A 21644-nucleotide genomic window follows, 5' to 3' on the forward strand; every position below is an offset into this window, starting at 1 on the left:
GGCAGTGACCGCGATGGAAATGTCTAGCGTGGTTATGCTGTTTCAATCCATCAGCTCTCTATTTTTGTCTTCTTTTCTCTGGGTCAGAATAAGTAAACTAATGAATAATGGATGATTGGGAGGAGCAATTTTGGGTGAAATGGTTTGAGGGGGCAAAAAACATCGAACTCCTCAGATCCCTGTCATTTCATGCTCATTTGTAAATGAATGGATACAGCTGCAATAAAAACAAAGGTCTTGGAAAAAGTAAAGAACATTAGAATTAACAGTCATCCATACAACATATGGGACGGTCAGCCTGGGTATTGAATTATAGCCAGAAATACAGTTTAATGACACATACTGTATGTGCATATGTATATATCTAGATAAACTATATGTAGCGCTACACCAGGGAAGTAACTTTACACTAAATAAAGCCTGTAGGTACATAGGTTTTTACTTTAAAGCTGGATTTGTCAGCCTGATCAGTTTCTTTCCATGTGAAGGATGGCAGATGTTGTTACAAGAGACCATGGTGAATTTAGTGTACTGTGAACACGTGCATCCCCTCTATATGTAGATAAATACAGGGACATGCTCCAAAGGAACCATCTCCTATTGCCAATAGTTTTATGTTTGGTGTTAGTGGGACTGGTGAAAAATGTGAGGCCTGTGCAGACAGAGCCAGACAGCCCCTCAGCACTACAGACAGAGGAGGAGGAGGAGGAAGGGAAAAGAGAGAGTAGAGCATCAGTAAAGTAGAATCCCAGAGCCCGATTACAAGACCTGCTCTCATCTGCCTGGAAAATGTGACTGGGCTGTCTGGAGGGGGAGGTGGAGGCGTCACATTCCAGTTCACATCCCACTTCTCACTGGCTCACTGGATGATGACCATTACAGAGGGACGAATCCGAGATGAAGACCTGCATCGATCTTTTCTGACAGCATCTCTCCTCTTTGCTGTACCAAGCTCTCAGCTAACACTCAGCTAACTCCTGTTGGCGATAGTAATGAAAAGAAATCCCTCGAAGGAGATCCACTTTAGCAGCCAGCATCAACAGGGTATGGTGTGGAGAGCTCAAGGTTAGCTTCGGTTGAGTCACACAGCCATATATTTTGTAAATGGAGCGTGCTGCCAGAATCACTCTTCATCCTAATGTGACTGTTAGAGGCCTGAAAGGGGTTTCAGGGCACAGCCTCGCTATTAGATTCATTTTACCCCCATTAAACCTGCTTTCTAAACATTGAGGTCACATGGGACTGCTGTCACCTTGTCTGCTCTGTTTATCCTCCACCCCTCAAGCCATTTCCGCACCGATCACTGTATGCTTTCTGTCACCTTCTTGGGAGCGCTTGTTTTCAGTGGAGTTGTTTGTGCATGTGGTGTGTGCTGTTGTATTGGGTTGGCTAATTACATGGCTGCCATCTCAAGGGTTTTAGTGTCGCAGCCTTGAGAGTCAGGACACTGACTCACTCCCCATTATTGACAGCGCTGTGCAATGAGCAAATTACTTACAAACATGTACACTCACACACACAGACCACAAGACAATAACACATGTTGTCAAAGCATATCCGCAACAGGTCATTAGCTCAGACACAGACTGTGTGTATGTATTTATTTTTTGTGTATGTGTGTGTTTGTGCCATAGTGTCGTAATGCCACAAGACTCGTCCTAGAATGACTGTGAGAGGGACACTGGCGCTGGCTAGTGGCACAATGTTTAGGTCTGCGTTTATGACAGAGGGAGAGAGAAGTGGGAGACAAGGGGGAGGAGCGGGGTGGTCACAGACACATTTAGATATCCCACTTCTCTTTGTGGTAATGAGAAACTGCACCCTCAGCTGTAAAACACAAAGGCAGCATCAACAGTCGCTGTCAGCTCGACAGACAACTGCCTCTCGACCAGCCTGTGTGTGTGTTTTAATAAGTGTATGTGTGTGAAGGGAGTCTATACTGCACTGAAGCCGGGATGGAGGCAAAAACCATCCGCTTCTTCTACAGCCAGAATTGTAAAGGTAAGGCTGCTGTGGTACACAAGCTGAAAGTAGAGTCATGATGCAGCTGCACAAGTTAGAGATCAGGGAACTGTGTATTTGTGTTTGTGTTGTTAACTCTTGATAGGATGTGTGTGCGGTGTACTTAGCATTGGCGGGGCAGTTACGAGAGCATAGCATTAATCGGTCAGCTGTCAGCACTGATCCAGTTTATAATCGTTATGTGTGTGTGTGTCCTTGGGTGTATACATGTGAATGTGTGCATGTGGACTCTTTGTGTGTTCTCATCTGTAACTGCAGTGGGCAGGACTCTCCAAAGGACTTTTTTGTAGCCAGTGATTGAATATGGTTGGTGAGTGTGTCTGCACTCTGAGTGCACTCTATTAATTTGAGGCCAGACTGGAGAGCAGCAATGGAGGAGGGAGAAGGGAAGGAGGCAAATGAAAAGTGATAAGCTGGGATAAATGACTGCCTCTGGAGATCTGTGTGTAGAAGAGGATATAGTATCGCACAAATACATGCACACATGCATAGAAATGTGGTGATGTACACACATGTTGGGAGGGAAATGAATTCCAGCCAGGACTCCAGGCTGATGTGTCAGAGCTCTGCCAGGTGTTTTCACTGGAGCTTGGCTCTGTCCACATCAGCTGTAAAGAGGAAAGGGCTTAAGATGTTAATATCTTACACATTGTTGTGGCATGATAGCACTGCATCCTCAACTGTAATGTAGTAGTAGTTGTATGGATGTAGTTAACATCTTTTTTAGAGGAAAGAGGCCTTTGATTTTAGTGTGGGGAAATGCTCTGTGGCTTCACTGTGTCGATTACACCTGGCTTATGGTTGCTATTATGAAGTTCAACTCATGTCTATTTGTCTGTCCCTCTTCCTTCTACCCCGGCAGAGATCCGCGCCCAACTGGTGGAGCAGCTCAAGTGTCTGGACCAGCAGTGTGAACTGAGGGTGCAGCTGCTTCAGGACCTGCAGGACTTCTTCAGAAAGAAGGCAGAGATTGAGATGGACTACAGCCGCAACCTGGAGAAGCTGGCCGAGAGGTTCCTTACCAAGACACGCAGCACCAAGGACCATCTACTCAAGTATGACATAAACACTCACTACCACACTATACTGTAAGACAAAGACCACAAATATAACCCCCCCCCCCCCCCCCCCCCCCCCCCCCCCCCCCAGTCATATGGAAATATAAAAATACACTTTCTTTTGGAGATTGGTAACTTCCTTCCTAAGAAAAGAGAAGTAGAGGCAGGCAAAGAAAAGGAAACACAAGAATGGCTGAAAGTGGTAGTGAGGGAGGTCATGTTTGTGTGTTCCAATCTGTAAAGTACTGACCTACATTTAAGTGTATCTCAATGACTTCTCATCTCATTTACTGCTTCCCAATTTGATGTTACGAAACAGCTCAATATGATTATATACTTTGTACATTTCATTAAGATGCTCATTACTGTTGTCCTTGAGGTCATATGAGACTGTGTGTGTGTGTGTGTGTGTGTGTGTGTGTGTGTGTGTGTGTGTGTGTGTGTGTGTGTGTGTGTGTGTGTGTGTGTGTGTGTGTGTGTGTGTGTGTGTGTGTGTGTGTGTGTGTGTGTGTGTGTGTGTGTGTGTGTGTGTGTGTGTGTGTGTGTGTGTGTGTGTAAATTTCAATAGCCAGGTGGGGATTTTGTGCTCTAACTATTTCGCAGTGTCTTGCTGTGTATAACCTTGCCCAAACAGGGATTCTCTCTCTCACCAACGATGGCCGATCTTGCTCTCTTCCTGTTCTGTCTGTCTGCCTCTCCCTCTCTCTCTCTCTCTCCCACTCACTTCCTTGGGGATACATACGGTGCATCCAAATACGCAGTGAAGCTCATCAGCTTTAGCAGCATGGCGTGTTCTTGTATTATTTATCTGGCAGTTTTTGTTGAGAGAGAGAGAGAGAGAGGTCTGTTTCCCTGCGGGGAAGAAAGATTCACTGAACTGCCAGCTAATCATAAACCACACACTCACAAATTCAATGGAGGCAGAGGGTGTTTTTTTTATTTAGCAAATAATGCCCCCTCGCTCCTCTGTCTTCCAACCTGAGACTTAAAAAATTGTAAGACCTGCCATCACCGAGGATGCTCCAGTCACTTCAAGCTGGGTGTCTTGCAGAGGAGCTTGGAGCAAGAAAACTCAGGTGTATCTTATGTGAAAGTCCACAACTGCTTGTCGTGTCTACATGGCATTGAATAAGATACATTTTAAGGTTAATATAATTTTATGAATAGACCAGCAGTAGACATAAAAGATTTAGTTACCAGCTTTGCTATTAATCAGTTAATGATATAATAGGTTTTTACTGCACTGTCACTGCAGAGAAATCTAACTGTCTGATAAAGTGGATCTTTCAGTATTACCAAAACTGGTGAAAAGGTCTGGACTCTTTTCTTTTGCTCATCTTCTCTCTCTGACTTCCTGTAAACCTTGACCCCCTCTACTGCCACCTTTGTTTCCCCTTTTGTCTGCCTTCCTCTTTTTTTCTCCTCACACTGTTTTCGTTCTCCTTTCTTTATGCATCATGTACTTTTCCAGAGACGTTCTCTAATTTCTCTGCTGGGGGCAAACCATCCTGCACACTCAGACTCTAACACACACACACACACACGTGCGCACACACACACACACTTACACACACACACACACACACACTTACACACACACACACACACACACACACTTACACACACACATGCACTCACACACATACACACACACAGACTAAAAGGGATCGATAAATCCTCTAAACGAAACCCCACTCCAGCCAAGAGGACAAACCCCAAAACACACACTCCCTCCAGCTCAGATCAATGCTGAGACAGTTGCAGTGTGTGTTTCCCTCTGTTGAATATTGGGGGATGGAAGGATAGCAGCAAATGAGGACACAAAAAAACATATTGAACAGGTCTCAGCTGTTGCAGCTGCTACATTAGGTTTGTTCACAACATATACAGATATGGCAACAAAGAATACAATTTACTGACTAACAAGTGTTCATTTTCTCTTTTCCATCCCTCTTTTTCCTCTTCTTCCATGTTCTTTTTGCTCTTCTCTTTTTCCAACATCTGTGTATTTAACATTCTCCCTGCATCTGCTGCTGCTCAGTCCGGGTGCCACGTTGGAATTTCAGATATTTTCCGGTTATGTGTGTGTATTTTTTTGTGTGTCTGTATGTAGGTGTGTGTGTGTGTGCGCTTGTGGCTGTTTGTCTGCACAGCCAGGCGTTGATGCTGCTCCAAGCAATGTGGGGTGTGAGGGTTGTGTGTGTGTGTTGATCCCATGGAGACCCCTGGTATTCCTGCTATTTGGCAGACCACGTACAGCAGTGGTGGGGGGTTACTAGGTTTAACCGTATTGTGTGTGTATGTGTTTGCATGTGTATGTGTGTGGGTGTGTGTGTGTGTGTGTGTGTGTGTGTGTGTGTGTGTGTGTGTGTGTGTGTGTGTGTGTGTGTGTGTGTGTGTGTGTGTGTGCCCTGAGGCTGACAGGCTGATTGGTCACATGGAGAGGCCTCACAAGCTGCACACTGATTCAAAGCCTACCCTTATGCTAAATATTAGGTCAGTTTCACTGTTAATAAGCTGAAACCCTTTACACAACTCATGGCTACAGCTATGTATTATTTCAATGTGGGTTTTGGGTTCTGACTCTAACGATCACATGGTCATATGACCACACATGGCTTGAAAATTGCTGTTTTGCATCTGTTGTGGCTGTATTCATTTAAATCTCACCAGCAGTTTTTCCTGTTCTTCCACTTTATCTATTTACATTACTAATGGAGCTTTAAAGTACTGAGAAAAATAATACACAACCTTTTCTCAGTAAATAGTTCTAAATTGGGGACACTCAACTGGAGATTCATCAAAAAAAATGCTGAATGACTCCACTTGTAGATTCCACACACAAGCGTGGTTTAGTCACTGGCTTCACCTGCATCAACACAATTAAAATGTAGTTGAACAGAGCTAGGACTCGAAATATACCTAAACTTTACTAAACTGTATTAGTACAACAAATTATAAGCAGTGAGTGACAATAATTTCATGCAGGGAGGTAGCATTTTCTGCAGTATGTATAATACAACATTTTCATTCTTCCGAGCCGTAGTTATCCTTAGTCTGCTAGTACTAGCATGACCAACTCTCGTGAAAAGAAGTGTAGATGAGTGAATGAATATTGAATCTGACAAGATTGATAATTCACAATCACAAAAACACACTATGCCTTAGTGAATTCAGACAAACTATGCAGCTGTTGTGGATGTTTTATGTGAATGTGTGTGTTTAACTTCTGGAGGTGTGCATAATGCACATTGTGGAAACAAACATCCACCTGGGGGAAAATGATGTCTATATATCTGTTTATCTTCATCTTACTTCTTTCACCAAACATGGGTTCCTACTTAAAATGCTATAAATTTGAACAAGGATTCAATTATAACAGGAACTGATGTGGAAGAATAGCATTGGAATTGGGGTTGATACAATTTAATCAGTATCTGAGTATAACTGCATAAGGGACAGTACTGATGTTATTTTTTATATCTCTTGTAGTTGATATTTATTCAAAATAAAAAATCATTAAATCATTAATAAGTCATTATAGATATGACGTATTGATCATTCAATATTTAACAGTATAGCAATATTTAATTCAATAATTAACAGTAATTCAGTCTTTCACGACTGGAAACAACAATATTTAATAATATGTGTTGCATTGTAGTCTCAGGTCTTGATATGCAAATTATATTAATGTCACCCCAGCTCCAAATTGTTTGTCTCTTCATGCATCGTGGTGTCAATCACATTATTAAAGTATTGTCCTGAGAGCTGTGTGACTCTTCAGTTCGCTTCAGTTGTAGAAAAAGTGAGCAGTGATGCTCCATTTAATGCTATGTGCTTTGATCCTGAATGTAAATGACCATGTAGCATTTTCCTTCCGACGTGAGTCACTTGCAGCACCTGACCTGAAGACCATGTGACCTTTGGGGAGCCAATGACATTTCTGTGTTTACCTTGTGATCAGCAGAGAGTCATAGAGAGTTGGTGATTAGAGGTGGGCCGAGGGAAACATGTCACATGGAGACAGGGAAGCTGGTTGAGCAAATAGAGGAACTGCAGCCCTGTTTTGTTGAAGGAAAATGTTGTGTAACCAGTGAAGACAGACACACCGGAAAAGAAATGGACAGCATAGAGAAGTCAGAGTAAAGTGATACAAACTTACGTGTGTCCACATGACTGTTTCCCATTTTCGAATGCGACATGAGTTTCAGGATCTCGCGATTTTAATATATATGTAGGAGGTAGATTTGCTTTTTGTTTTGTATTGTTTTTTCTCTTGACATCATTATCGTTATTACACTGTGCTAGTCATCTGACCATCTGACCAGTGGCAGCCAGTACCAGCATATAACATCATTGTTTATGACTCATCTAATTAGATCCTTCTTCTCACACACACACACACACACACACACACACACACACACACACACACACACACACACACACACACTCACACACACTCACACACACTCACACACCTCCCCTCACTATACTCCTCGGTCAAAGACTCTCTCAGTCCGTCTGACCTTGTGTATGTTTGGGTCACTGCTCTACTTTTACTGACCCCATTAATGTGTGTGTGTGTGTGTGATGTAAATGCCTTGCGGCTCTTCGCCCTTTCTATCCAGTTAAAGCTGCTCTTAACGGCAGAAAGACCTTCTTTCATCCACTTACACTCACTCATAATCCATTTTACCCACTAGATCATCCATGGATCATCCATAACACATACTACACACACACACACACAAACCTGTGTACACACTCTCTGAAAGGGGTTGTGTTGTAATGTAACCAGAGCATTGACAGCCTCGCATTTGTGTAATGGCTTTATGGGCACTTGAAGCAAAGACAATGAAACAGTATTGAGCTATTAGACTGTTGGTAAAGTCATTACAGTCTACAATGTCTCTTTGCCTCCTTTTCTCTTCTGTCTCTTACTTCTTTTCTGTGACAGCTGTGCTTGTTGGGGAGTCTGACCTCTTCCTGCTGGGTTTTGTACCCTGGCTGAATCCCCTGTTTGGGTTGGCTCACTGATGTGTGTGTGTGTGTGTGTGTGTGTGTGTGTGTGTGTGTGTGTGTGTGTGTGTGTGTGTGTGTGTGTGTGTGTGTGTGTGTGTGTGTGTGTGTGTGTGTGTGTGTGTGTGTGTGTGTGTGTGTGTGTGTGTGTGTGTGTGTGTGTGTGTGTGTGTGTGTGTGTGTGTGTGTGTGTGTGTCAGGATGAGAAGTGGGATTTAATGTTAGTAATTTATTTAAAATATGCTTGGGGGGTCCTTGAGTGCATTTTAAGACTCGCTCTATCTTTCTCTCCCTCCCTCTGTGCAGGAAGGAGCAGAGTATTTTATCTCCAGTGAACTGCTGGAACCTGTTGCTGCTTCAGGTGAAGAGGGAGAGCCGCGATCATGCCACTCTGTCCGACCTCTACCTCAACAACATCATTCCCCGCTTCGCACAGATCAGCGAGGACTCAGGACGCCTCTTCAAGAAGGTAAAGCACACAGATGCAGCAGGGCTTCACTCTGTTCGGTTGTCGTAATGGATTTAATGATGATTTCAGTCTCTATTAAAATTGTGTGTGGTACCTGCAATGAGTGATCAGATATCGTTTTTTGGTACTTCAAATATCCTTTATAGATTTTATTTAATTGAACTCAGAGAGAGGAATTCATGAAGTTGCCTTTTTAAATGATAACATATTCTGGATAATATTATCATTGTTTGAGCACATGTTTTTTACATCATATTAGTAACAGCCTAGTTAGCTAAAATCCATGTAATATTTCTGCCCTGTCCGTCCTTTTTTCCACCATCTGTTGTCTGTCACGGCTGATTTATTGAGTACAAGTCAGCTGAACCTCAGACCAGGAGAGTTCAGGCTGTCTGCTTTTCATACAGTAGCCTCAATCCTGTCTCCTCTGATCTCTGCCTAGCTAGTCTGAGAGAAAAGAGACGAGACAGGCTGATGGAGAGAAAGAGGGAATCTGAAGGAAGAAAAGAAAGAGAAAATTAAACGGGATAGAGAGAGGGGGGCCTCATGAGAGGACAAGAGAGGAAAGAGAGAGAGGGGATGAAGAGATTTCTCTATGGATAAGAGCTTACTGTGACCTTGTAGAACAAATACCAAGTCTGATTCCTCCCCAGGGAGACAGTTGTTCATCTCCAGGATGGACATTTTAGACCAAATACACAAGCTGAGAGGGGTAGGGTATCAAGCAGGAATTCAGCATGCCCTTACATCTTATATATTTTAATCATTTTCATCTTTTGATTTGCAATCTCCTTCTTTTCTTCTGCAAGGTGACTGAAGATCATGCAGCTTCAGTTTGGATTCAAAGTTAGACTTGGGTTAGGGTCAAAATATTAAGGGTTAAGTTTAAGGTAAGGATCAAAGTTAATCTTGTGCTGAGAAGAGCTACGGACAGGGTTTAGGAATGTTATCACTGGAAAGCCGTCACAAGTATAGGTAAGATCAGTCTGTGTGTGTTTGGAAGGCAAAGTGAAGCAGTCTGTGTAAGGAATGTCATGGCAGAGGCTGCTGATTTCCAACCTGATAGGTCGTCTTTGAACTACACTTACAGTCTGATCGCAAGCGATGAGAACACAAATGTCTGCCCTCCTATCACTGTCCGACTGATGCAGCAGTCCAAAAAAACCACCCTTTCTCTCTTTTTCTTCTCTTCTCTGCTGGCTGGGTCATGGGTGTTTATTTCTATTTTTATCTCTGTCAGACAGTGGTTGTACTTTGGCATGAGGGTTGTCTCCGTCATGTCTGGGTCATAAACATACTGCACACATACACAGAGAAGACCCTGATGGCTAATTAAGCAGATAATTAGTTCATTTATAACATTTCCAGTCAGGGGCATGAATAGCTGAAATGCCAGCGACAACCCATATTAGAGAAGTCAACACATTCATCTCAGACACTTCCATCCATTGTGGAAAGTAGTGCAGAATAACACTGTGGGTGTGTGTGAGATTTTGTAACTGTCAGGAAGAAAGCACTAATGAGTCAAATAGTATTAATCAGTACACAGTCTCAACTCGGACAACAGACATCAGGGCTAATGAAGCGTTCTAGTTTTGTTACTGTGCAGTTTCACTGAGCCAGACAGATGACCAGAGGCAAGATGAGAAGTACAAAGTCAGGAGTTGCAGTTGATAGATAGGAAGGCTCAGCCATGGCTGATTGCTTTTTGACTGGCTGTAGTCTGGTTGGATGTCACCTAATATGAGCCTCTTACAGCACTTTAAAGAGGGAAGGTGGGGCAACCTCACTTATCTTGTTACCTCTTTCATTCTTTCATTTGCTGCAGTATCCTAAATCTCTTCCCTGTCGCTTTGTTTCTCCACACACACACACGTACCCCTCTGTTCCTGACCTCTCTGCTCTCTCTAATTCCACCAAATAGGTTAATCATCCCCCCAACCTCTCTGTAACAGTACAAACTAGATCTTCTCCTTCCTTTTTCCCTGCAAGTCTCCACCTTTACTGCATTAAACACCTTTCATCTTGCAATCCTTCACTTTTTTTCTTTTCTTTTTTTTTTTTTTACCAATTCACCTCCTGATACCCCGCTTCACTCTGCCCACTCCTCTTCTATGCCCTCTGCCAGAAAAAGACAGATGCTCAACATGCGTTGGCAAAATCTGTTTCTGCATTCCTTACTCATTTTTTTCAGTTGACTTTCTCCTCTTTTTTCCTCTCTCCCTTCTTGAATTCCCCCTTTATTTTTCCTCTACTTTCTCTCCTACCTGTCTGTTTTCAAGTTAAGTCAGCTTCATTTACTGTACATACTGTAAAAATCATGAATATGTATATTTTTTGTAGCTAGTTATTGCTTCTTTTTTCATCATTATTTAGATCATGTTTGAATGGTGTCCTTTGAGTAGTTGGGTTGAGTCCCAACATATTTGTGCAAAAGCATGAGAGGAGCTGTGAATGTGTGTTTGTGTGTGTACAGTGGTGTATTGTGTGGACTCGACTGATCTTTGAGTTGCTTGGAGTCATCAGTCACCACTAATTTCCTGCAACTTCATCATCTTGCCCTCTTCCATTGGCTCTTTAGTTCTTTTGCCTTCTCCGTCTTGTTCCCTTCGCTCCATTTCCATCATGCAGAGATCAGTATCTGTAGCTTCCTCCTTTTCCTCCACATCCATCAAGTCCAACACTACTGCCTTACTCATTCATCTGAACTAGTGACTCCTCCACCGCTGTTCTGCTTGATAATCTAGTCTTGACTGATGAAGGCGCAGTTGGTTAACCATATGGCTAAGTAGGTATTGATGTTACTGGTTGTAGGTTAATGGTAGTAATGGTATTAGCAACACTGAGCTAATGGCTGAAGGCCTTTATTCACATTAATCTAACTTTTGTCTCTCTAGAGCAAAGAGGTTGGTGTACAGCTGCAAGAGGACCTGATGAAAGTGCTTAATGAGCTTTATACGGTAAGACAAACCACTGCAATTACACTTCCACAATCCATGAATCCATAATAATGTGTTGTGATTTTTTTCATCTTATATAGCTCATGAAGATGGCCAAAAGAAAAAAAAATCTTAGACAGTCTGATTTGATTGCTGAAATTTGAGACATCAGGTCTGCCTGTCTGTTGTTTTGGTCTTCTCACGCTGTCAGGGGCATCATAGCATTTGGTTACACATGTCCATGGTACTGCCAAATCAAATTGTATTTCACTGTCTGTGTGTGTGTGTGTGGGCAAAGTCTCTTACTCCAGTGCTGCTCTGAGGAGAATTGAACAGTATAGCCTCAGTGCAGCCATTGCCCATAAAAGCTGGTTTTATGCTGTAATTATAGTATATAGTAAGTGATAGAAATAGATCTGGTTTGAGTGACGCACACATGCTCACATGCATCCTTGCAGACAGACCAGTGTGTCTGACTGCAATATTTTGGGCAGAACAGTATAATGATAGCTCTGGTGGTGGTCACCGGAATAAGGCTGACACTGCACACATACATTTGTTTCATGTGTTTGACTTTTCATGTTAAACTCATAACCCCCATGTCCAAGCAAAGCAGTGTTGTACAGTAGAGGAGGCAGTTTGTGTGACTCATCCCCTGCAATATTTAGGAATGCCACTTTGCTGCAGTACTTTTTTTCATGATGCTGTCTGGTGTAGTCACAGTTTTGATCCGGAGCCAGAACTAAAGAAAGAAAGAGACACACTGGGGGGGGGGGGGGGGGGAAACATGTTCATGTTTTCCTTCAAATCTTGTTCCCAGGTGATGAAGACGTACCACATGTACAACACTGACAGCATGAATGCTGAGTCCAAGCTGAAAGATGCAGAGAAGCAGGAGGAGAAGCAGATGGGACGCTCCAGCCGCCAAGATGACCGGCAGACGCCACGCTCCCCCGACACCCTGGCCAGCATCAAAAGCGACGAGAAACCCGTCCGACGCTCCAGTGTAAAGAAAATCGAGAAGATGAAGGAGAAGGTGAGCAGGGTCGGAGAATGTTAGGGAGAGAAGATGGAGGGCAATGAGCAGTCAGAGGGAGACTGTTTTCAGAGAGCTGCACCTGTTGTCATACTGACTTATGATGTGTGTGTGTGTGTCTGTCTCATGAATTATTTATGAGTGCATGGCTGGCTTATTGCTAACCTTGTCTACTACAGCTGGGGCCTGTCACAGCAACATGGTTCCCCACATCTTATTATCCACAATCAATACTGAGGTGTTTCACTCTAACACCTATTATCCCTTCCCTCCCCTTTCTCTACCCTTCTTATTTGCTTTTCTCCTGATATCTTTCCACTTTCTCTTTTGCAATCTCTCTCTTTCTACTTTATCTCTCTCTCCAATCAGAGACAAGCCAAGTACACAGAGAACAAGCTGAAGGCCATCAAGGCAAGAAATGAGTACCTGCTTGCTCTTGAGGCCACCAACAGCTGTGTCTTCAAATATTACATCCACGACCTCGCTGACATCATTGACGTGAGTATAAACAGATCCTGTTATACTGTGGGAGCATACATATGTGGACATCTTGTTTGTCTGTATGTGGGTAAATACAGTTGGTGTGTGACCAAGGGTTGTTGTGACCCTTGGTCAGTCTTTTTACATTAGCTTCAGTGCTCTTAATGAAGGCAGCAGACTGGATATCCTCCCTTCATGTTTTCTCTTCTTTGTCTTTTTTTCCCCTTTAAACGCTCCTGTGATTAAAGTGATGTTGCAAACCTATAGATTGCCAGTGGCCAAAACATCTAGATAACATGGAGTTCATTCCCTGCTGGATAATAACACTTCACTGCCTGCTGACTGATGGACCAGTCAACAGCAAGTGTTCAATGTCCCACTGATTGATGGCACTGACACACTGCTTCAGTAAACAGTGCTCTGATAATAGGTTTATGGTATTAACTACACACACTAGTTTATTGTTCTATTAACATTGTCTGCAGAGATTCCCATATTTAAAGTGTGCATATTTTGTCTATTTGTACGTCCATCTAACATGCACAATATCTCAGATAAAACAAACACGTCTTACCTCCATGTTTAGCATTTATTTAAATAAGTTAGTTTCAATCAGGAGAGACTAAATGAAAGAACAGCTTGAAGAGTTGTTGAGCAAGGATTTCTTTTTTTATATAATGTGTACAATTTGAAGAAATATGTAAGGATACTTACCCCATTATGATGTCATCATATGGGGGTAGTCATATCGTGTGCCATATAAGAATGTCCCCCCGATGGAGTCTAGACACTGGTGGTTGTGATAGAGTGTGACCGCGACTGACTAAGCTAATTATAGTAGCACTAAAAGTACAGGTTAGCACAAGGAGACAAAACATGAGAGGTATCACTCTGATATAATTTCTTTCCACTTAAATTTCTTTCACCAACAATGCTTACATACTGATGTGTTTATGTATGTTTTTGCATGTGTGTGCAGTGCTGTGACCTGGGCTACCATGCCAGCCTACATCGGGCCCTGCGAACCTACTTATCTGCAGAACAGAATGTAGAGACATCCAAACACACTGGTCTGGAGGCACTGGACGGAGCAGCTGAGAGTCTGGAGCCCAACGGGGACAAACAGAAACTAATGGAGACCTACAACAATGTCTTCTGCCCCCCAGCTCGCTTTGACTTCCAGTCCCACATGGGAGACACGGTACAGTGCCATTGTTTGTGTTTGTCAGCATGAGGGCAATTTTAAATGCCATTGTTTTAATATGTTCATGACGGTTCTGTGTGTATAGATGGGAGTAGTGTGTGCACAAAAGCCACTGGAAATTGAGCTGCTCCAGAGGTGTCAGCAGCTGCTGTCCCGCCTCTCCACACTCAAGATTGAGAATGAAGAGGTGAGATATTTTACTGTTTCTTTTCATTTTTCCACTCATCTCCCACCAATTACATCTGTCATCTGTCTTCTTTGGTAATCATTCAGCTTTATATTTCATTCTGCACATTCATTGATCTGTTAAGCACAGCTATTTTGTAAATCTCATCTTCTCTACTGCCCATCAGGTGAAGAAAACCATGGAGGCCACTCTGTCCACCATCCAAGACATGGTGACAGTGGAGGACTACGACGTCTCAGAGTGCTTCCACCACAGCAACAGCATGGAGTCGGTCAAGTCCACTTTCAGCGAATCTTATCTCAGCAAGCCCAGCCTTGCCAAGCGACGGGCCAATCAGCAGGAGACGGAGCAGTTTTACTTCACAGTCAGTGCCAGTTATGGTCATTGATAAATACTTTGATCTTAGCTTAGCAATAGTGGGACCAAGGCAGATTGAACTGAGAGAGTTTACAGCAGTTATATATGAGCATTATGTGTGACTCTGGTGTCTGTCTTTGTGTGCTGCAGAAGCTGAAGGAGTTTCTGGAAGGCAGGAACCTGATCACCAAGCTGCAGGCCAAGCATGACCTCATCCAGAAGACCTTGGGAGAGAGTGAGTGGGACTGCAGGAGTGTCCTTCATACCTATCAGACATCGTCCTTCTATCCTGTCTGTCTGTGTGTGTGCTTTCGTGTGCATTTGTGTGTGTTAGCTCCCCCTTCAGTTGTAGGAAGATGCATTCAGGAAAGGTCTGATGCCCAGAGGTGAAAAACCAGTAGATCTGAAAGCTGAGTGGTGTAGAGGGACGCGCCAGGACCCACGCAGTGAAGCAGAATGAATTTAATATATCTAATAATCACTAGCTGTGTGTGTGTGTGGAGGGCTAGGTCACAGTGACAGGGACCATATGTGGATGCAGCTGTGTGTTTAAGTGTGAGGGGGAGTGTTCCTCAGGGCTGAATGTGTCTGTATTTCCAAATTTTTACAAGAAAACCTTTCCTTACAAAACCTTTCCTTTTAAGAGAGTTGTTTCCCTGTTTCTGTCCACCTGAAGTTGTCTTATCATGTGTCATGCTTGTACTATAACTGTCTATCTCTGTCTCTCTCTTTTCTGTCATGCCCTCTCTCCCCTCCCCCTCTTCCTGTTTCTCCCTGCTTTAGGTCAGAAGACTGACTGTTGCCTTGCCAGGTAGGTGTGGTGAAGGAAGGAAATAGGCTCACGCTCACACACACTCTTTTGTCACACGTATACCATAGCAGCTTTTAAGGTTGATATCTTGGCAGCCAGGGGTATTATTTTCCCTTTCACTGTTTATAGATATTCTCAACACATGTGCATATGTGTACAAATAGAGCCTTAGCAGAGTTGTGTGTATAAATAGACTTTCTCTGTAGACATAATGACAGAGTGCCGTTCTTTTCTCTCCCCTCTCTCTCTCTGTGTAGTGGCCGGAGAAACTCGACAGTACGGAAGCAGGTAATATCTGTCATAAGTGTGTGTGCGTTCACGTGTGTGTGATTGTTTCTGAATGGCTATAAGATTCTCAGTCAGAGCCTCTGTAGCTTTGTTTTTAACTCAAGCCACAGGTTTTCACACAGTATCCCCCCCCCCAGGCTTGCATGGGCACCTATCACTTTGATTATTATCACTTTATTCAGATTGATATAATCAAATACACAAATAAATATGTCTACATGGAAAGTACAGTCAGTACAGTTTGTTGATACATTCCCATGCAATATGAAACAACACATTCCTGATCAAAAGCAACTGCTCCATTTGGAAATCTCTTGTTTGTGGCCCCCCCTTGTGGGTGGCTTGTGTCGTGGCTATCAACTCTCACTTTGCAGAGAAATCTGTTGATTGTTCATTTAAAATCAGGCTGTTCATTTCAAATCAGATTTTTAACATATCAAAACCACAATGGGATTCAGATAGCAACCTGTACATTTGTTATCCAACATACATTTTATAGCCTCACCTCTGATAGATTTCTGGAAACCCCCAAACAAACAAAGAGAAAAAGGGAAAAGAGCCGTTTCCTAGCAACAGCTGCACCCACCCTCACTCCCCCATGTCTAATACCCACTCTTCCTAAATGTGTGCACCGATGCATGTGCGTGTGCAGACGTATGTGTGACAATTTTCCTGACATGAAGTGCGCTGCGCTGTATTTCCACACTGCTCTTCCTGTTCATCTTGCTCTATTGGGAGTAATTCCTCTCCCCCTATTTTAGGAATCGGATGAGACCATTCCTCTGATGGTCGAGAGCTGCATCCGCTTCATCAGTCGCCATGGTGAGGAAATTCTCCAGTGAAGTGATAGGTTTAGCTGCAGCTTTTACTGTGCACTGATTGGTTACATTTTTGTATGATGTGCGATTGGTTCTGGATCAAATTAAATTAGGAATTTTACAAGAACTTCTTATCTTAAACTAACACAATGCTATCAAACTATATAATGCTGTGAATGCTTAAGGGGTTTTCATTAAAAATACTATGTGTGTTTATGTCTGTGTAGGACTGCAGCATGAGGGCATTTTCAGAGTGTCAGGCTCTCAGGTGGAAGTCAATGACATCAAGAATGCTTTTGAGAGAGGTAGGAGTATAATCCAGCAGGAAACATGAGTATTTTAAACAGAACGTCCAGTTCTTTAACCCCACACCCCCTGTCCTCTCTCTCTGTCTTCTTGTCCGGATGTAGGTGAGGACCCGCTGGCTGGGGACCAGAATGACCACGACATGGACTCAATTGCTGGTGTCCTCAAGCTCTACTTTAGAGGACTGGACCACGCCCTTTTCCCTAAGGAAGTCTTCCATGACCTCATATCCTGTGTTTGTAAGTGTCACATCTTTTTGTGTCTCCATGTGTTGTTGTGTTTTCCATGTGCTTTATTGTGTGAGTAATCTCTTGGGTGTCATGGCTTTGTTATTTTCCAGCGATGGAGAGCCTCCAGGAGCGGGCAGTCCACATTAAGAAAGTTCTGCAGTCTCAGCCAAGCAAAACCCTCATCATTATGAGATACCTGTTTGCCTTCCTCAACCAGTGAGTAGCAGGACACACAAACAAAGGCAATTGAAAAATAAGTAGTCAAGCAGTCAACAATATGTAGTTTCTTTGTCAAAAAAATGGTTATAGTTGGTGCTTAAAACGAGACAGCGCTGTTATGCAAGTTATGTATTACCTAGACTGACTAAAAATACAAAGGACATATTTGAGTTTCAGGATGTCGTCAGGCCTCAGGGTGAGGCTTTCAATTCAATAGGCAAATGTTTGGTTGTTGAACTGCAGATTCCTTAGTGACAAGTTATGCAAATATTTCATGCTCATGATATTAGCTAGCTTGAATTACCCTATGCTCTTCTTATCAGTCATGATTGCCCCCCACACACAGTTAAATAAATACATAGTCTCATAAACACCAGGATGAGGTCAAAAAGCCTTCATCTGGCCTTCTCACACTCCAAATCTAAACATCCTTTTGCCTTTGTGAAAAGTCAATAAGAACCCCACTGGGAGTATTTCTACCCTTTCATTCCTTAAGGAACTGAAAGCTTTCCTATTTGAGAAATGATTCAGTTCCCACTTCTAGTCAAGTTTATTTATCTAGCTCAATATCACATACAGTGTCTCAGTGGGCTACACAGGCTTGCATTAGCTACAACCCCAATCTCTCTGAAAAGATGACGACAAAGTCCAACAAAAAAGCATTGGCTTGTAAGGGAGCATTTGCAGAAGCATCAGGGGAGGCAATTCAAATACAGATACCCCCTACTCTGACAGCTGGGGGTGCATTAGGAGCCGTACCTTGAGCCATATTAATCCAGGGCCATGGTTTGAATCCAAAAGTAATGTCTGAAAACAGTCTTTCCTGCTTGTATGCTTTGTGTGTACAGTATTGGTAGGCTATATCTTTTCACGTCGTGCAACCCTCCCTAAAATCTACAACAAAGCTTTTTAATAAAGTGACTTGGAAAAAGGAGTGAAAGATGAAAAAGAAATGGGATGTGGAAGACCTGAAATTTGAGACTCCTGGGTAAACCAAGTGGTCCCAGACAGCTCATGTGGAGACAGAAGGGGAGCTTCTTCTTTTGGTGATGTGATTTACAGTCACCCCAATGCTCCTGCTTCATCTCACACACTGAAACACACGCACACACAGCACCACAGTCCTTCCATCCCCACAGTTTGCAAATGAAGTGTTGTTTTAATGCCTGCTAAGGAGTTTACCGTTGGACCTCAAGCAATCCGACACACACAGCACTCACAGATGATGCAGGATAAAATTACATTTCATAGTTGTTTGTGTGCATCATCACTTTTTTGTGTATCGTATGTTTAAGAGAGAAGGATGACATAATGCCCTCTAAATGACTCTTCTTTCCCTTCCACTCCAGCCTGTCTCAGTATAGCGACGACAACATGATGGACCCCTACAACCTGGCCATCTGTTTTGGTCCCACCCTGATGTCTGTCCCCGAGGGCAATGACCAGGTTTCTTGCCAGGCCCACGTCAATGAGCTCATTAAAACTATCATCATCCACCATGACACCATCTTTCCCGGACTGCAAGACTTGCAGGGCCCCGTCTACAGCATCCCAGGAGCTGGTGATGACTTCTGGTGAGTGTCTGGGAAGAAAGGGTGTGTGGGAGACTGGGGAGTTATAAGGGTGAGAAGTCATGTAGGGTACAAACTTGAGCTAGTAGGAGGGTAGAGGATGTCTTGTTCAATCGTTATCTGACTAGAGGGGGCTTGGAGATGATGAGGAGGCCAGAAAAAGGGCGGGCAGGTGGTTGATTTAGAGGCAGTCGTGGAGTGATTTGGGGGCTCAGCTTGTCTGCCTTGCTCAGGGCCAGGGGGCCTCGAGGATCAGCTTACCCTCCTTCACACAGGAGATTAAAGTACCGCCTGACCACATCAGCTTCAGAGAGCACAGCACACATACACTTACACACACCACAACATACTCAAGGGCCAACTTTCAATTTTAAATTAACGATAAGCTCCTGCACCGGTTATTATGATTACTGCCAGTCAAAGTAGGTGTAAAGACTGTTAATCACACAAGAAGAGAAGCTCTCACTCTCTGCTGTAGAAAATGAAGACAGAAAAATAGAATCACACTGACTTCTCTCAGCTTTGTTGTATCCAGAACTATGGCTACAATGGAGGAGTTTGTATCCTACAACTTAAAATAATGCACATGGTGGATATTTATTTGGCTGATTTCAGTAATATGCTGCAAAAAAGATACCTTAAAGCCAACAAAATAAATGAATAAACCCTTACATAATGGTTTCACTAGTTACCTCACTGGCATTGTATTTCTGGCAGTGTAGAAAGGGATTTGTAATAGCATTTAACTTTCATGTTGGGGAATAAAATTTAGAGCAAAAAAATAAATAAAATCCTGGTTAGAGCCCTGGATACAACCAAACTCATGTCTAGACCTTGCAGTGCTCTCAACTACATTTTGAAACTGTTATGTCAAGCAATGTACAAGTTTGTAAAATGGTCATGATCTCAGCACTTAGCGGTGGTGTGGTGCATATGAGCTTATGTGACTGAACTGAGGAATCTGAGGTCAGGCTGTGAGTCATCAACACATGTTGTCAGCCTAAGATATGTAGTTGTGTCTTTTAACCCCATCTGCCCTCCTTGTCTACTGCAGTGACAGTCCACACTGTGAGCCCCCCCTAGTGGAAGAGCCGGCGCCTGACACCGTGTCTGTCAGCCACAATAGTGAAGATGGTGTGTAACACACACACACACACACACACGCACAAACACACATTGACCAACACATACAATAAATCAACTGCATATAATGAATTAACTTGATGAAGCCAATTCCCTCCTGTCACCAGTTTATGAGATCTCACCCTGCTTTTCTCACCAGTTACTATGGCTTTAACCTTTTAAACCAGCTCACATCCTGCTACCTGTAACTTGTTAATTATGCTGCTTTGTTACTGCTCAGCCATTTTTAACATGTGTGCTGTCACCAAACTCAGCAGCACTAACCTGCTATGCACTAATCTAGCTTCCCCTCTCTTCCACCACCTTTTTTTTCTCTCTCATTTGTTGCTGCTCCTCTGTCACCTCCTGTGCCTGTCCACCATTCTCTGAATCTCAGGCTCCTTGGCTGTTTCAGAGTCTGATCCGATTGAAGCTGTCGCTCGGTTCGACTACTCCGGCCGCACCAGTCGGGAGTTATCATTCAAGAAGGGTGCTTCCTTGCTTCTGTATCACCGAGCTTCTGATGACTGGTGGGAGGGACGACACAACGGAGTGGATGGACTGGTGGCACATCAGTATATTGTGGTCCAAGACATGTAAGATGTGTTCCAATCGTTTATCTTGATCAATTATCTAAAGAAATAACAGAAAAACAGAAATGTTTGAAAGGAAATTCCAGTGTTTTACTGGGTTTTACTCCGTTTTTTTTCTAATGTGAATATTGATCGTGATAATATTTTCCTCATTGGCCCTTTAGTGGAGTTTTTGGAAATGGCACTAACATGAATGATGCCCAAGAGGGCAAATGACCTACTACAAAACAGAAATTACTTCAAACACTTGTGTATTAAGCTGACTAGGAAAAAAACACAGAAAATTATCTGGAAATCCTACCTATTATATTCATGTGTGTGCAGTAGTTTGTTCACAGTAGTGAGGGGATTATTTATAGTTCTGTGCATACTAGAGAGTTAGTAACAAATGCAGGAAGATGGTTTATGTTTGCAATTATTCCAGTTGAAAAACTAAAATGACATGGCCATGCTGTACATTGATGGTCACTATAAGACAAAGGGAGAGTCCAGTTGTGGCTAATTGCTCTACAGCCGCTATTCAGTTCACTACACCGTGGTGTTATTGGAAAATACTTAAAAGACTATTTCTGCTCAAAATATTTTTCTTGTAAAGCTGTAGGAAGTTCATGGTCTTAACTGTACTTATTCTTAACAGAGGTGGTGAATAAAAAGTTACCACGACCATTAGTCGTAATGAATGAAAATACAGGAATAACACTAGGACTGACAAATGTAGGAATTTTGCTTTAAGTTTCTATTGTTTTTCTTCTGGGTAAAACACTGTAGTTTTAAAATGTGTTATGTTTATTAGAATTAGTGTTCGTATTATTAATTTCCTGCAACAGAAAGATAGCTTCTATTACTGCTTGTGCTTCATTGCACCCCTCTCACATGGCCAGTTTAGATAAATATATATTTGTCTTTCAG

At 42.9% G+C, this 21644-nt stretch overlaps 1 protein-coding gene across 4 annotated transcripts in view; it reads left to right on the forward strand.

The window, feature by feature from the left end:
* Window positions 1-21644, forward strand: part of srgap2 (SLIT-ROBO Rho GTPase activating protein 2) — a 51760-nt gene that overhangs the window by 26109 nt on the left and 4007 nt on the right. For 3 of the 4 annotated variants that reach the window (XM_062443408.1, XM_062443424.1, XM_062443432.1), the window contains 18 exons: window positions 2885-3077; window positions 8412-8574; window positions 11472-11534; window positions 12334-12549; window positions 12919-13047; window positions 14009-14230; window positions 14319-14420; window positions 14587-14784; window positions 14928-15012; window positions 15561-15588; window positions 15846-15876; window positions 16638-16698; window positions 16922-16999; window positions 17105-17239; window positions 17341-17446; window positions 18799-19023; window positions 20075-20154; window positions 20540-20738. In XM_062443408.1, coding sequence (XP_062299392.1) covers window positions 2885-3077; window positions 8412-8574; window positions 11472-11534; window positions 12334-12549; window positions 12919-13047; window positions 14009-14230; window positions 14319-14420; window positions 14587-14784; window positions 14928-15012; window positions 15561-15588; window positions 15846-15876; window positions 16638-16698; window positions 16922-16999; window positions 17105-17239; window positions 17341-17446; window positions 18799-19023; window positions 20075-20154; window positions 20540-20738 — 2314 coding nt within the window. Of the gene's footprint in view, window positions 1-1841; window positions 2002-2884; window positions 3078-8411; window positions 8575-11471; window positions 11535-12333; window positions 12550-12918; window positions 13048-14008; window positions 14231-14318; window positions 14421-14586; window positions 14785-14927; window positions 15013-15560; window positions 15589-15845; window positions 15877-16637; window positions 16699-16921; window positions 17000-17104; window positions 17240-17340; window positions 17447-18798; window positions 19024-20074; window positions 20155-20539; window positions 20739-21644 lie in introns of those variants that run through there. The other variant, XM_062443416.1, reaches the window with a different exon arrangement.

Source organism: Scomber scombrus, chromosome 3 (genome assembly GCF_963691925.1).
Source record: "Scomber scombrus chromosome 3, fScoSco1.1, whole genome shotgun sequence".
Taxonomy (NCBI): domain Eukaryota; kingdom Metazoa; phylum Chordata; class Actinopteri; order Scombriformes; family Scombridae; genus Scomber; species Scomber scombrus.